General features: G+C 51.2%; 2 protein-coding genes across 2 annotated transcripts in view; one reads left to right on the top strand and one right to left on the bottom strand.

Annotated features, from left to right (window-relative positions):
- rnf123 (ring finger protein 123) overlaps positions 1 to 12,500 on the top strand; it is a gene marked incomplete at its 3' end in the record, with an annotated part of 162,270 nt that overhangs the window by 96,801 nt on the left and 52,969 nt on the right. The gene's annotated exons all lie outside the window — the stretch shown is intronic.
- amigo3 (adhesion molecule with Ig-like domain 3) lies at positions 944 to 2,554 on the bottom strand (the record flags this gene model as incomplete). Its single annotated transcript, XM_080545724.1, has 1 exon — positions 944 to 2,554. One exon carries the CDS (start codon positions 2,552 to 2,554, stop codon positions 944 to 946), a length of 1,611 nt encoding a protein of 536 aa, XP_080401850.1.

The raw sequence follows: 12,500 nt of genomic DNA, 5'->3' as shown, positions 1-12,500 counted from the left end.
CGCGTCACCACGCGCGCAGGATTGTCAACCTCGTCACCGTACAGGTATCCATGGTGATGTGGCAGTATGCAGCCCGCGTAATCAGCCCCACATCAATAGCACACTTGTTCAACAGCCCCCCCACCACCCCTCCTCTCCTCCTTCTCTTCCTTGTCAGAAGCTTTCCCTCTGTCGGACCCGAGCGTCTCTGAACCCGTACAGTCCGGTTCCGGAGGTTCAGGGTTTTCTTCCTGTTCCCTTCCGGCAATCGTGGCAATTTTCTGCGAAACTGACGGGGTGCACTAAAGAGAGTTCTAGACTCCAGATCTGTCGGGTCTCGAGGGGGAAGGTTTCAGGCCGGAGGTCGCAGGTCTTCTCTAGGTGAGGGGTTCTGTTGCTATGGTAATCTAGAGATTGAAGCCGTGCTAAAAAGGACAGCTCTGTCCTTTTTGTTTGTTTGTTTGTTTATTGGTTTTGTGTGTTTGGTTGTTTGTTGGTAGATATGCACTCATGGCAGCGGTTGTCATGTCAACAAGACTGTTCCTTTTCTGTCTATACACACAGCTCTCTCAATTTCTCTCAATCTCTCTCTCTCTCTCTTTCTCTCTCTCTCTCTCTCTCTGTCTCTCTCTCTCTCTCCCTCTCTCTCTCTCTCTCTCCCAATGTATCTCTCTGTTCTCTCCCTTGAATGGCGTTGCCCCCTCTCTGTCCAAATCTGATAGACAGTGATTGACTGCAGGTCTCATCGCAGCCCAGCCCAACCCCAGTCTGGCCCAGCCCAGCCCTGCCCAGCCCAATCCCATTCTGGCCCAGCCCAGCCCAACCCAGCCCAGGCCCCACCTGTTCGCAGTGAGGAGGTGGTGGGTTGGTTGGTTGGTTGGGTGGGTGGGTGGTTGGTTGGTTGCAGGAGGGGATGGGGAGGTGTGCGGGGCAGGGGGGGGAAAGGGTGACGGGGGGGTTAGTACTATGGCACGATGGGTGTGTCTGAGAAGACTGAGATGATGGGGGAGCCTGTCTCCCCCCCCCGCGGATGGGGGGGCGGCTGCAGCCTCAGGTGCCCCGGGGGGGGCAGGGGGGGCGCTCTCAGCACGCGCCCGTTCTGCACCTCCCTGATGGGCTCCAGAAACACCACATGTTTGTTGTTACTGACCTTGCGGCCGGCGCTGGCGGGGCCCTCTGTGGCGGCCGTCGGCGAGGTGGGGGTCAGCGGGGTGGGAGTCAGGATGGAGGACTGGCCGCCGCTGCCCTCCTGGCCGGGGACGCCGGGCGTGGCGGTGGCGGCCAGAGGGGCCGGGTGCCTGCAGCAGCAGCAGCGGCAGGGGGTCAGGTAGAGGTACATGAGGACCAGCACCAGCGTGATCATGCAGCCCAGCAGCGTGGTGTAGCCCGTGTTGAACGGCTCGGCCTCGTCGTCCCGCGCCGCCACCGTCACGTTCACCTCCCACGTCTCGTTGCGCAGGAGGCTCGGGTCCAGCGCCATGCACCAGTACACGCCGGAGTCCTCGGCCCGGGCCGACAGGATCTCCAGGCTGCCGTTGGGGAACATCCGCAGGGTGCCGTTGTTCCCCGGCGGCGCCACGTACCCGTGGTGGGGGGACACCCACAGGAACGTCAGGTGCTGCTGCTGCTGGCCCCCCCTAACCCCCCACACCAGGCTGGTGTGGCAGTCCAGGAGCACCTGGTCGCCCACGTAGGCCAGGAGAGTGCCCTCCGGTGGCGCCCCCTGGAGGAAGCCCGAGGAAGTCAGGCTGCAGTTCTCGAAGAAGCGGCTGTGCTGGAAGAAGCGGACGGAGGCCCGGCGCTCGCCGTACAGCAGGCAGGTGTGCTCCTCGCGGTAGTCCGTGACGGAGCCGAACCCCCGCCGCTCCCAGCCGCGGAACATCCGGTACATCTCGCACTCGCAGATCAGCGTGTTGTTGTGCAGGAACAGGCCGCTCTGCACGCCCGCCGGCAGGGCCTGGAGGACCTCCAGGGGCAGGCGGGGCATGCGGTTGGACGACAGGTCCAGCATGGCCAGGTGGGGGTGGCTGTGCTCCTGGAGGGAGAAGAAGGGGAAGTCGGTCAGCATGTTGTGGCTGAGGTAGGCCTTCCGGAGGTTCCCGAGGCCCGACAGCGCCCGGCTCTCCACCTGCGCGACGCGGTTGTCGAACAGCAGCAGCACCTCCAGGCCCGACAGCTCCAGGAAGTAGTGCTGCTTCACCACCCGCAGCCAGTTGGACGACAGGTCCAGGTGGCGCAGGAAGCTGCTGTTGCGGAAGGTGCCGGCCGCCAGGTCGGCCAGGAGGTTGTGGGCCAGGGAGAGGGTGTCCAGGCGGGGCAGCGCGGCGAAGCTGTCCTCCCCCAGGCTGGTCAGCAGGTTGTGGTTGAGGTCCAGCGTGGTGACGGAGGAGGGCAGGTGGTCGGGGAGCCTCTCCAGGCTCTTGGCGCTGCAGCTGAGGATGTCCGAGGCACACAGGCAGGGCGGGGGGCACGTGGCCCCGGTTGGCCGCGGCTGGAGACCGCTCAGGACCGCCAGGACCAGGATCCACACCGGCGGGGGGGCGACCCACGCCACACCCTGAGACCCACGCAGCATGGCGCCGGGTTGAGGAGGGTGAGGACCGGGGTGGGGACGGGGGAGGGGAGAGTAGCCAGAGCTCTACCCAGGGTTGGGGGGGGTTGGGGCTGTGGGCCACGTGGGGGGGGGGGGGGGGGGGGAGGGTGAGGCGGTTCCCTCTCTCAGACGGGGCCGGACCTGAAGGCGCAGACGTGAGGAGCTACGACACAGAGAGAACGCTGCCAGAACAACCACTCCACTGCAGGGTCATAAAACAACAAGAGGGGGAAGAGAGAGAGAGAGAGAGGGAGAGAGAAGGTGGGAGAGAGTGAGAGAGAAGGAGAGAAAGATAATTAGCTAAATGGATTGCAGTTCAACTGCATCCTAGCTGTAAAACTCCCAGTTGTAAACATTGACGTTGACTTTTGCCTTCCTCAGAGGGTTATTCAATACGCACAGCACAGCAGTACAGTAAAAACAACATTATTATTTTATTCCAGCAACATCTACTACAGTACATCACAGTTGAGTAAGCCTCAAAGTGTACAAGACGCTTCAGCTCACCTCCGAAACATCCATATCTGTCATCGACTCCCGTGAGCGTAGAAGAAAGAAAAGTCCTCAGTCCGGCCGTACGGCTGCAGGTCTCCGGTGGTAACGGTGTTGTACCGTGCGCGCCCCCCGGTCGCAGACAGAAGCACGTGGCACCCCGGGTCCTCTGCCGTGTCTGTGTTTACTCCCCGGGAGCCCGAGGAATCAACGCTATAACAAAGTCACTCAAAAGTAAAGTCTGTGTTTTTTTTTTTTTTTCTCCTTTCCTCCTCCTCTCGGGAGGATGGACCTCCTCCCCCCTGTCGTGTAAGGACCCCCTCCTCCTCGCGAGGGTTTAGCCCCGGACCCCCACACGCAGATGGAGACAGCTCCGGGAGGATTCCGAACGACTCAGCATCCCGTCTGGTCGACTTAACGCGATCATGCGCTCGATTGCACGATGCGGGGAAGGTATCTCACACACTCTCCCCCCGAGTCGATACGCACACACACACACACACACACACACACACCCCCCTCCTCCTCTGGCTGGGTGGATTGCCGGGTGGGTGGCTGGGTGGGAGTTGTAAAGGTTTTCGGAGGTGCGTGGAGAAAGAGGGGTGACGTGCAGACAGGCGACCCCCCCCCCCCACCCCCTCCACACCTAGCACCCTTCTCCTTGCCCTGTCATCGGACCGTCCTCCGGGTGGAGTCTGTAGGCAGACGGTTCCCAGACGAGGGGACTGCTGGTGGTCCTGCGTTGTCCAGGTGTGAGGAGACGTGTCGTTGGATTGTCCAGGGCCGTCGGAGTGCTGCCGACTCTGTCTCCGTCTGCGAGCGGCTGCTGTCACAGCTCGCGGAGCGTCTTCTTGATGATATCCCAAACTCGGTCCCTCCCACCCTCTCTCTCTCTCTCTCTCCGCTTCTCTGTCCGCTCACTACAAAGCAGGCTTGGGCTGCTCGCGCTCTTCTTTTGTTTGTGCTCTCTCAATCTCTCTCTCTCTCTACGCCTCATCTGGCACCTTCTCTCTTGCTCTCTCTGTTTTTCTCTTGCTCTCTTTTGCTTGCTCTCACTTTCTCTCTCTCTCTCTCTCTCTGTGTCAGAGCTTCATATGGTGTCCCTTCTCTCTCCCTCTCTCTCTCTTGCCTGTTCTCTCCCTCTCACCACTCTATTCATTGCCTGCCTCTCTCCTGCTCTCCTCCTCTCCCCCTCCCCCTCTCTCTCTCTCCCTCTCTCTCGCTTACCACTGTATACAGCGCCTGCCTCTCTCCTCCTCTCCCCCTCTCCCCCTCCGCCTCCCCCCCCCTCCCTCCCTTCCTCCCTCTCTTTGCTCTATAAACAGGCATCCAACTGGGCTTCCAGAGGTGGGGCTTTAGGGGGGATTCTTCTGAGCTGTGATTGGCTAGAGCAGGAGATTAAGGAAGGGGATGGATTTTCTTCATTTACATCAACCCCCGTGCTCTGGTCTTTCCTCCCTTCCTCAGAAGACACACACACACACACACACACACACACACACACACTCACTCCCTTCCTCAAGACAATTATCATCTGTAATATTTATGACTTCATAGTATTTTCATTTGCGATTTCTTAATATAATTTCACAGGATCCGCGATAGGGAGCTGTCTGATGGGGCTCGGTGTGACCCGGCGGTTAATTGCTGATTATCAACTTGAATCTGTCTCTCCCAGGAGAGGGAGGCCAATCTAATTGAGGTTTCCTCCGAGTGGAGATGTGAAGATTCGCCCTCTCTCTCAGCCTCTCGGCTGCTGACAGCAGGGCCTCTCGACACGCATACGGAGAGTCAACATCCCCCTCTCCTCCCTCTCTCCTCTCCTCCCTCTCTCCTCCCTCTCTCCTCTCCTACCCCTCTCATCTCCCTCTCCTTTCCTCTCCTCTCTCCTCTCCTCCCCCTCTCCTCCCCCTCTTCTCTCCTCTGTGGTTCAGTCAGCCTGCTCTCATGGTTTCAGATATCCTCTCAGTAATGATGTTGTCAGAATAATTTTAGCACATATTTCAAATGTGTGTCCTTGTGTGACAAGGTGTATTGTTCTTGAATATATATAAATATAATATCAGTCAAATACGATATGCGATCTACAGAGAGGAGAAGAGCACCCTGCCTCTCTTCCTGATCTGCCGCTGATTGGTTCTGACTGTTGTTGTTCTGCTTGTCATCAGTGACTGGGTAGAGGCTGAGCTATGTACTGTACATCCACGCACCACACACACACACACACACACACACACACACACACACACACACACACACACACACACACACACACTGACTTATAATGTCTTTCCTCAATAGAATCCTACTTTTAGTTGTCCCCAGTCAAATGTCTGTGTGTGTGTGTGTCTCTGTGTGTGTGTGTGTGTGTGTGTGTGTGTGTGTGTGTGTGTGTGTGTGTGTGTGTGTGTGTGTGTGTGTGTGCGTGCGTGCGTGCGTGCGTGCGTGCGTGCGTGCGTGCGTGCGTGCGTGCGTGCGTGCGTGAAAATGTCGGCAACAGAAATTATTCAGCCGAAAATAGCTAAAAAAGCCCATTGGGTGTCAGGGTGATTGGTGTTAGGCCGATTGTGTGAAAAGACCAAATGAGACGTTCTTTTGATGATGCAATCAAACAGTGCAAGCAACTCATGCTGTTCTGTGAATGACACAAGCATTGAGTGATGACGCCTACTGCCAAGTCATAGAATTACAGCAAACATGACGGTGATTCGTTTTCGCAACTTCAAAATAAAAGCTCAAACTAAGAGATCACTGGAAACTGATGGAATCACAGAATGTAACAAGCAGGCAGCTGATTTAATGATCAGACTTTTGTTTAGAAAAATGTAAATACATTTGACCTTTGTTGAAAATCAATCCACTTGTTTTTTTTAGCCTGCTAACAATGTAAAGTAGTGCTATAGCTACCGGTTTAAAAACGAAAGAAAGTCTTAACATTTTGATTTGCCCCTTTCACCATCTTTCATGAAATGAGGAAATATTACATAACATAAAGTATATACTATCTCAGACACGTCATTTTGAGAATTATCATTTCATATGAATAAGCATACAATCAAGAATAAAAAGCTACATTTATTTAATTTATGTAATGGTACAAAAATGTGCTAAATAAATGAAAAACTGCCTGTATGCATTTTGGTATGGTATCCTTCATTTCGGTTTAGAGAAATTCATTTTTTTCACAATTTTCATTTTGGTGTGTGTGTGTGTGTGTGTGTGTGTGTGTGTGTGTGTGTGTGTGTGTGTGTGTGTGTGTGTGTTGGCCTGTGAGGTGTCTGTGCCTCTTGGTCACACTGGGCCTTGCAGCTTGACTGCTGTCATAGTTCATTAATGTTTCTGGAACCACTGCCAGGGGCCTGGTCACACACACACACACACACACACACACACAGACACGCACATGCACGTATACACACACACGCACATCAGGGTTTCCGTTAGAAAAAATTGCCGCCGGACATCGTGTCCGGGAAGATTTCGATTTACCGGACAAACGTGAGATATTCCGGTCATCATTATTATTATTATTATTATTATTATATTATTTTTTTTACGTTTTTTTTTTTTTTTTTTTTCCTAACAGCCACCCCTCCTAAATTTCGTTGTTTGGTGCCTGTACTGTAGCAATGACAATAAAGTCCATTCATTCATTCATTCATTCATCATATTAAAATATAATATAGCTGTTTGTCGCGGTGATTACTGTTGTGTAGCGGCCTATATATGCAATTTAATGTCTATTTCTCATCCGATACGATTAGATGCGAGCTATATAATATATAATAATATAACATGATTCGCATGCGCGCTATGCCATTATGTCCAGCGCTGAACGGGCGCCTCACTGGGAACTGAACAGACAGCATCGATCAATGAACGGACTCCACATTACGTTAACTGAAGTTTGTTAAATTGTTTGGGATTAATGTGAGTTTTCTATTTTCTCTTTCCAGTTTTACCCTTTTTTAATCAATAAAACAACGTCATTTCTATAACCGGGGGGGTATTCCATCAACATCGCTAAAAGAAAATCCAGGTTTAGTCTGATAAGTCTCGCGAGAGTTCTTAAAAATATCCAGGCATATTCTGATAAGTCTCGCGAGAGTTATCAAAACATAAGCCAGGATTTTCCTTTAGTGACGTTGATGGAATACCCCCCAGGTCTCGCTGGTTGGGAAGGCATTTCGTTTAGCTGCCTGTCAAATCATACTTAATCGGACTCGGGAGTCATACGGGTCTGTATGTCGTCCTGAAGACCGGCTGTTAGATCATATCGCTGAAGTTTGTCTCCATCTTAGTGTAAATGTTGTCCGTTTCGTTTGTTATCCTTGTTATTGTGCGATGAAGTTAAGGCGCTCCGCTTCGGGCCACCATTTTCAGCTGAGCACCAAACACACACACACAACACTGCCCGAGAGAGAAGGACCCGCCCCCTTTAGTTAGCCTATAGGCTAACTAAAGGGGGCGGGTCCTTCTCAGCGGGTCCTTCTCAGCTGAAGATGGTGGCCCGAAGCCAATTTGAATACAATTCGCTAAAGTTCACATTCTGATTCCTTCTTTTTTTAAAAAGACGAATATATTATATTAAATTGTGCTTAGAGGGAATTATTTTCACCGGACATTATGTCCGACGAGTTTTCAATTTGTCGGACTTCAACAAATTTTACCGGACAAAGACCGGTAATTACCGGTTAACGGAAACCCTGACGCACATATACACACACACGCACACAGACACGCACATGCACATATACACACACACACACACACACACACACACACACACACACAGACATAGACACGCCATATAGACATAGACACGCACATAGACATATATACACACACACACACACACATACACGGACATAGACACACACACATAGACACACATATAGACATAGACACGCACATAGACACACACACACACACACACACACACACACACACACACACACACACACAACAGGTCCTGCTGTGGGCCATCACATGTCTCCCCTGCTTCTCCACTTCAAGGCCTTCATCCTAATTTGTCAGACTATCTTTAGACACACAGAGGAGGAAGGAGGGGAGGGGGAGTATTGTTACAGATGAATGGTGAGAGAGCACAAGAGACCAGGTAGTATAGACCATCTCAGAGACCAGGTAGTGTAGACGATCTCAGAGACCAGGTAGTGTAGATGAGACCAGGTAGTATAGATGAGACCAGGTAGTATAGATGAGACCAGAGGAAAAAACAAAGACACTGATAGAGCGATGGCCGTCATGTTATAATGAATCGAGCGCCTCGTGTTCCTGAAGAACATGCTTGACTCTCTGATCTGTGTGTTAATGATGTTCAGAAAGACTCTGGTCCTGGTGTTAATAGTGTTGGGTGTTCAGACTCTCTGGTTCTGGTGTTCATAGTGATGGATGTTCTCATCCAGCGCTCCCCTGAGAGATAGTTAGCGTTCGTTTGCCAATTAAGACCAGGAAGAGGAAGAGACCTCCCAAGCGTTCGTCGCGTGTGTTAACCCAGCCGGGGAGGTCGTTGTTCATGGGAATTAGTCCTGTGGCCCTACGGTGGCCTGTCTGAACCAAACCTAACAGAGAGACAGGGGATCGTGACCCACGGGTTAATAGCTTTGCGCTTCTTCTTTGTTGGCCTCTAAACAAACAACCGTCCGGCCCAGAATCCTCTGATGTCGCTCTGCAGGTCAGAGGTCAATGTCCTGGCCACCGAGGTACCAGGATGTTTATTAGCCTCGCTAGCCTCTGTAGCCTCGGGGGGAGGGGGGGGGACGGGACGCTGCGATATTACTGGTCTGGAAGAACAGCATTTTCACATACATACGCACACACATCCGCACACACACACACACATACACATACACATACACACACACACACACACACACATCCTTCATATGCACACACACACACACACACACACTCTCTTCATACGCGCACAGACTTGACATGCTGGTGACCTGGAAAGAGGGGAAAGAGATGGAGGTGTAATTTGCTGTGAAAATGGAATTGCGCTGAATGGACACATTTGCACACACACACACACACACACACACACACACACACACACACAAGATCTCACTTCTAACCACTGAAATAGATGGGTTGGGGGGCAGGCAGCCGTCCTGTGGGGATTGCCTTGTATTCAGTACATCAGGGGAAGCCTTCCATCCCATGCATTACAATGAGCCTGTCCTCCGATGTCTACCTCCACCAGCCTCCCCTGTCCTCTGATGTCTACCTCCACTAGCCTCCCCTGTCCTCTGATGTCTACCTCCACCATCCTCCCCTGTCCTCTGATGTCTACCTCCACCAGCCTCCCCTGTCCTCTGATGTCTTCCTCCACCAGCCTCCCCTGTCCTCTGATGTCTACCTCCACCAGGCTCCCCTGTCCTCTGATGTCTACCTCCACCAGCCTCCCCTGCTTCCCCCTTCTTCACCGCACACACACAGCAGCACGCACTGTTCACCGCAGAATCGAACCAACGACCACATCCGTGTCGTAGACTCATTCCATGTGGATGAGAGAGTCTGAGATGGGTTCTGAGGTGTTTCGGAGCTCCTCAGCAGAGCGAGGCTTGTTGCCCGGGGGAACAGGCCTTACGGGAGAGAAGCAAAAAGGTAGCGAAGCTACGTCGTCGAACGACAGCGCGGCGCCTGATCCATGTTCGCCCCGAATCTGACTTTTCCGTCTAAATGCTCTAACCTTTCTGTTGGGTGTAATTGAGGGAAACGATTTCCAGTTCTCCTGGCAGTAACCAAACAAAGCACCGCGTTTTGTCATTTGCCAAGCCCAGACGAGAGCGTTGGCCGTGACGCACAATGAGCACAATGAAAACTGTGTGTGTGTGTGTGTGTGTGTGGTTGTGTGTGTGTGTGTGTGTGTGTGTGTGTGTGATTCACTGGGGGTGATTAGAAAGTCTTCTCGTCTGTGAACCAATCTTCCTTTTGTGGTTTGTTGAGAGATTCTTTCAGAAATCTGCATCTTTTGTGTCGGGGTGGAGAAAAGCTAGTGTAAAGAAAGCACGTACACATACACTGTACAGCAACAAAGATGTGGTGTAACACACACACACACACACACACACACACACACTTCGTACAGTGACAAAGCGGTGGTATAACACACACACACACACATACACACTCCGTACAGTGACAAAGCAGTGGTCCAATTAGACTTGGATAATGATATGTCTACCTCCTGGATATTGGTCTTCACTTGGCTGGATGTTGTGAAGGTTTTTTTAAATTTATTTTTTACCATGGAAAGGATCCTGTGATCTTCCAACACTGTTGTCTTCTGTGGACGTCCAGACCTTTTTGTAGTGCCAAGCTCACCAGTGCATTCTTTTTTCCTCAGAATGTACCAAACAGTTGATTTGGCAACTCTGTTCCCGCTATCTCTCTGATTTGTTTGTTTTGTTTTTGCAGCCTAATGATGGCCTGTTTCTCTTGCATTGAGAGATCCTTTGGCGGCATGCTGTGCGTTCACAGCAACAGCTTCCAAACGCACATGCCACACTTCTGCCACTCAAATGCCGCTCAGACCTTTTACCTGCTTAACTGATAAAGAAATAATGAAGCAATCACCCACATCGGTCCATGAAACACCTGTTGAGTCAATTGTCCAATTACTTTTGGTCCCTTGAAAAAGCGGGGGCCACATATTAAAGAGCTGTAATTCCTAAACCCTTCCTCCAATTTGGATGCGAATACCCTCAAGTTTAAGATTGGAGTCTGCACTTTAAAGCATTTATGTAACTGTATCTTGAATGTTTTGGTAAACAGCTAAAATAAAATTAAAATCTGTCATGGTCCAAATATATATGGACCTAACTGTATACAGTCATGGACAAAAACATTTATATCCCGGCAGTGTTTCCTCCAGGATTTTTCACATTAGTGGCGGAGTGTTCTTTTTTCGCGCGCATAGCGTATGCAACACGCACTGGCGCTCAATACAAAGACGTCATTTCACCGAAAAATAGAGGAAAAATACCCGTACCTCCGCCGTTCTGTTCGTGGTGATTTGGGAGGCAATAGATTATTTTTGCCCCGCGCATATTGCCCTGTAATTAGACCACGCGACCACAGCTCCGTTGTGTCTCTTATTGTCCAAATGTTCCCTGAATTTTAGCTGCATGTTTTTCCAGCATGTAAATCCGTTGTCAATAAAAATTCGACTCCCCTTCTTTCCCCCTGCCAATACTGTGTCGTTTGTGACATTTACCAACGTTTATGCTATCAATAGTTCGAAGCTAGCGTTGGATGCGAGGCTGCTCGGGAACATTATTTGTTTCACAAAATAGCCTGATTTAGTTGACCATGAACATCAGAGACTAGACTACATTACGAATGTTCATTTAAAATACTCTATAGTGAGCACTGGTATAAGAACATGAACCAGAGAACAGCAGTAAATGCAAGAACCCAAGGTCGTCGCTGATGATGTTGCATTTTCGATTAGGATACGCTTACGGGATTAAAGGGACGGGCGACGGGCGAAGAGAGAGGGAAGGGATTTCCAGAAATCCAAATGTCCCGCTAAATTCGGACCAATCACAAAGCTGTTTTGCAAGCGCGTCGCCGACGAGGTTAATTGCAACATTGTAACATATTGTAACTTACTACATCCTAAATCGGAACGAAATGTAGGTCTGAAAGCGGCCTAAACTAGCTTCAATCTGATGTTTTTCTGTTCTCCGGTCATAAAGTGGACTGAATCAATTAGTGGCGGCCCGCCACGAATAAATGCATATAGAGGAAACACTGCCCGGCACTTCTGTCAGATAACGCACCACTTCTCCCAGGAAACTGTTGGAATTAAATCCCTTGGTATTCACGTTTATTTCGTTAACTTTTGTTTGCACACACACACACACACACACACAACAACGCATGCACACACACATACAACCACACACAAACTCACACACACACACCCATTGATGTAGTGGATGGTAGAACTGCTCTCTTTGTGAAGACAGCCTGCTCATCACCAGATGGGAGGGATGACAAACATACAGAGGAGTGGGAGGAGGGGGGGAGGGGGAGGGATGGGAGGAGGGGGGAGAGAGAGGGATGGGAGGAGGGGGGACGGGGGGGAGGGAGGAGGGGGAGGGATGGGAGGAGGGGGGAGAGGGAGGGATGGTGGGAGGGATGACAAACTTACAGAGGAGTGGGAGGAGGGGGGGAGAGGGAGGGATGATGGGGAGAGATGGAGGGGGATGGAAGGAATCGATTTGGATCCCCTCCATCCTCTCTGACGGATCGTCAAGTCGAGTTGAGTTCTATCACCACCCAACAGGCCTGTTCATCTTACCATCTCACCATCACGTCCTAGAAGCAACATACTGCATGAGTTCTTCCTTATATTCATATTCATAGCACGTATATTGACTTTTATAATAATTTATTTATACTC

This window comes from Nansenia antarctica (assembly GCF_963989245.1).
Source record: "Nansenia antarctica genome assembly, chromosome: 15".
Classification (NCBI taxonomy): domain Eukaryota; kingdom Metazoa; phylum Chordata; class Actinopteri; order Argentiniformes; family Microstomatidae; genus Nansenia; species Nansenia antarctica.
Note: the sequence above shows the minus strand (reverse complement) of the source record. Positions and strands in the feature narration are given on the sequence as shown.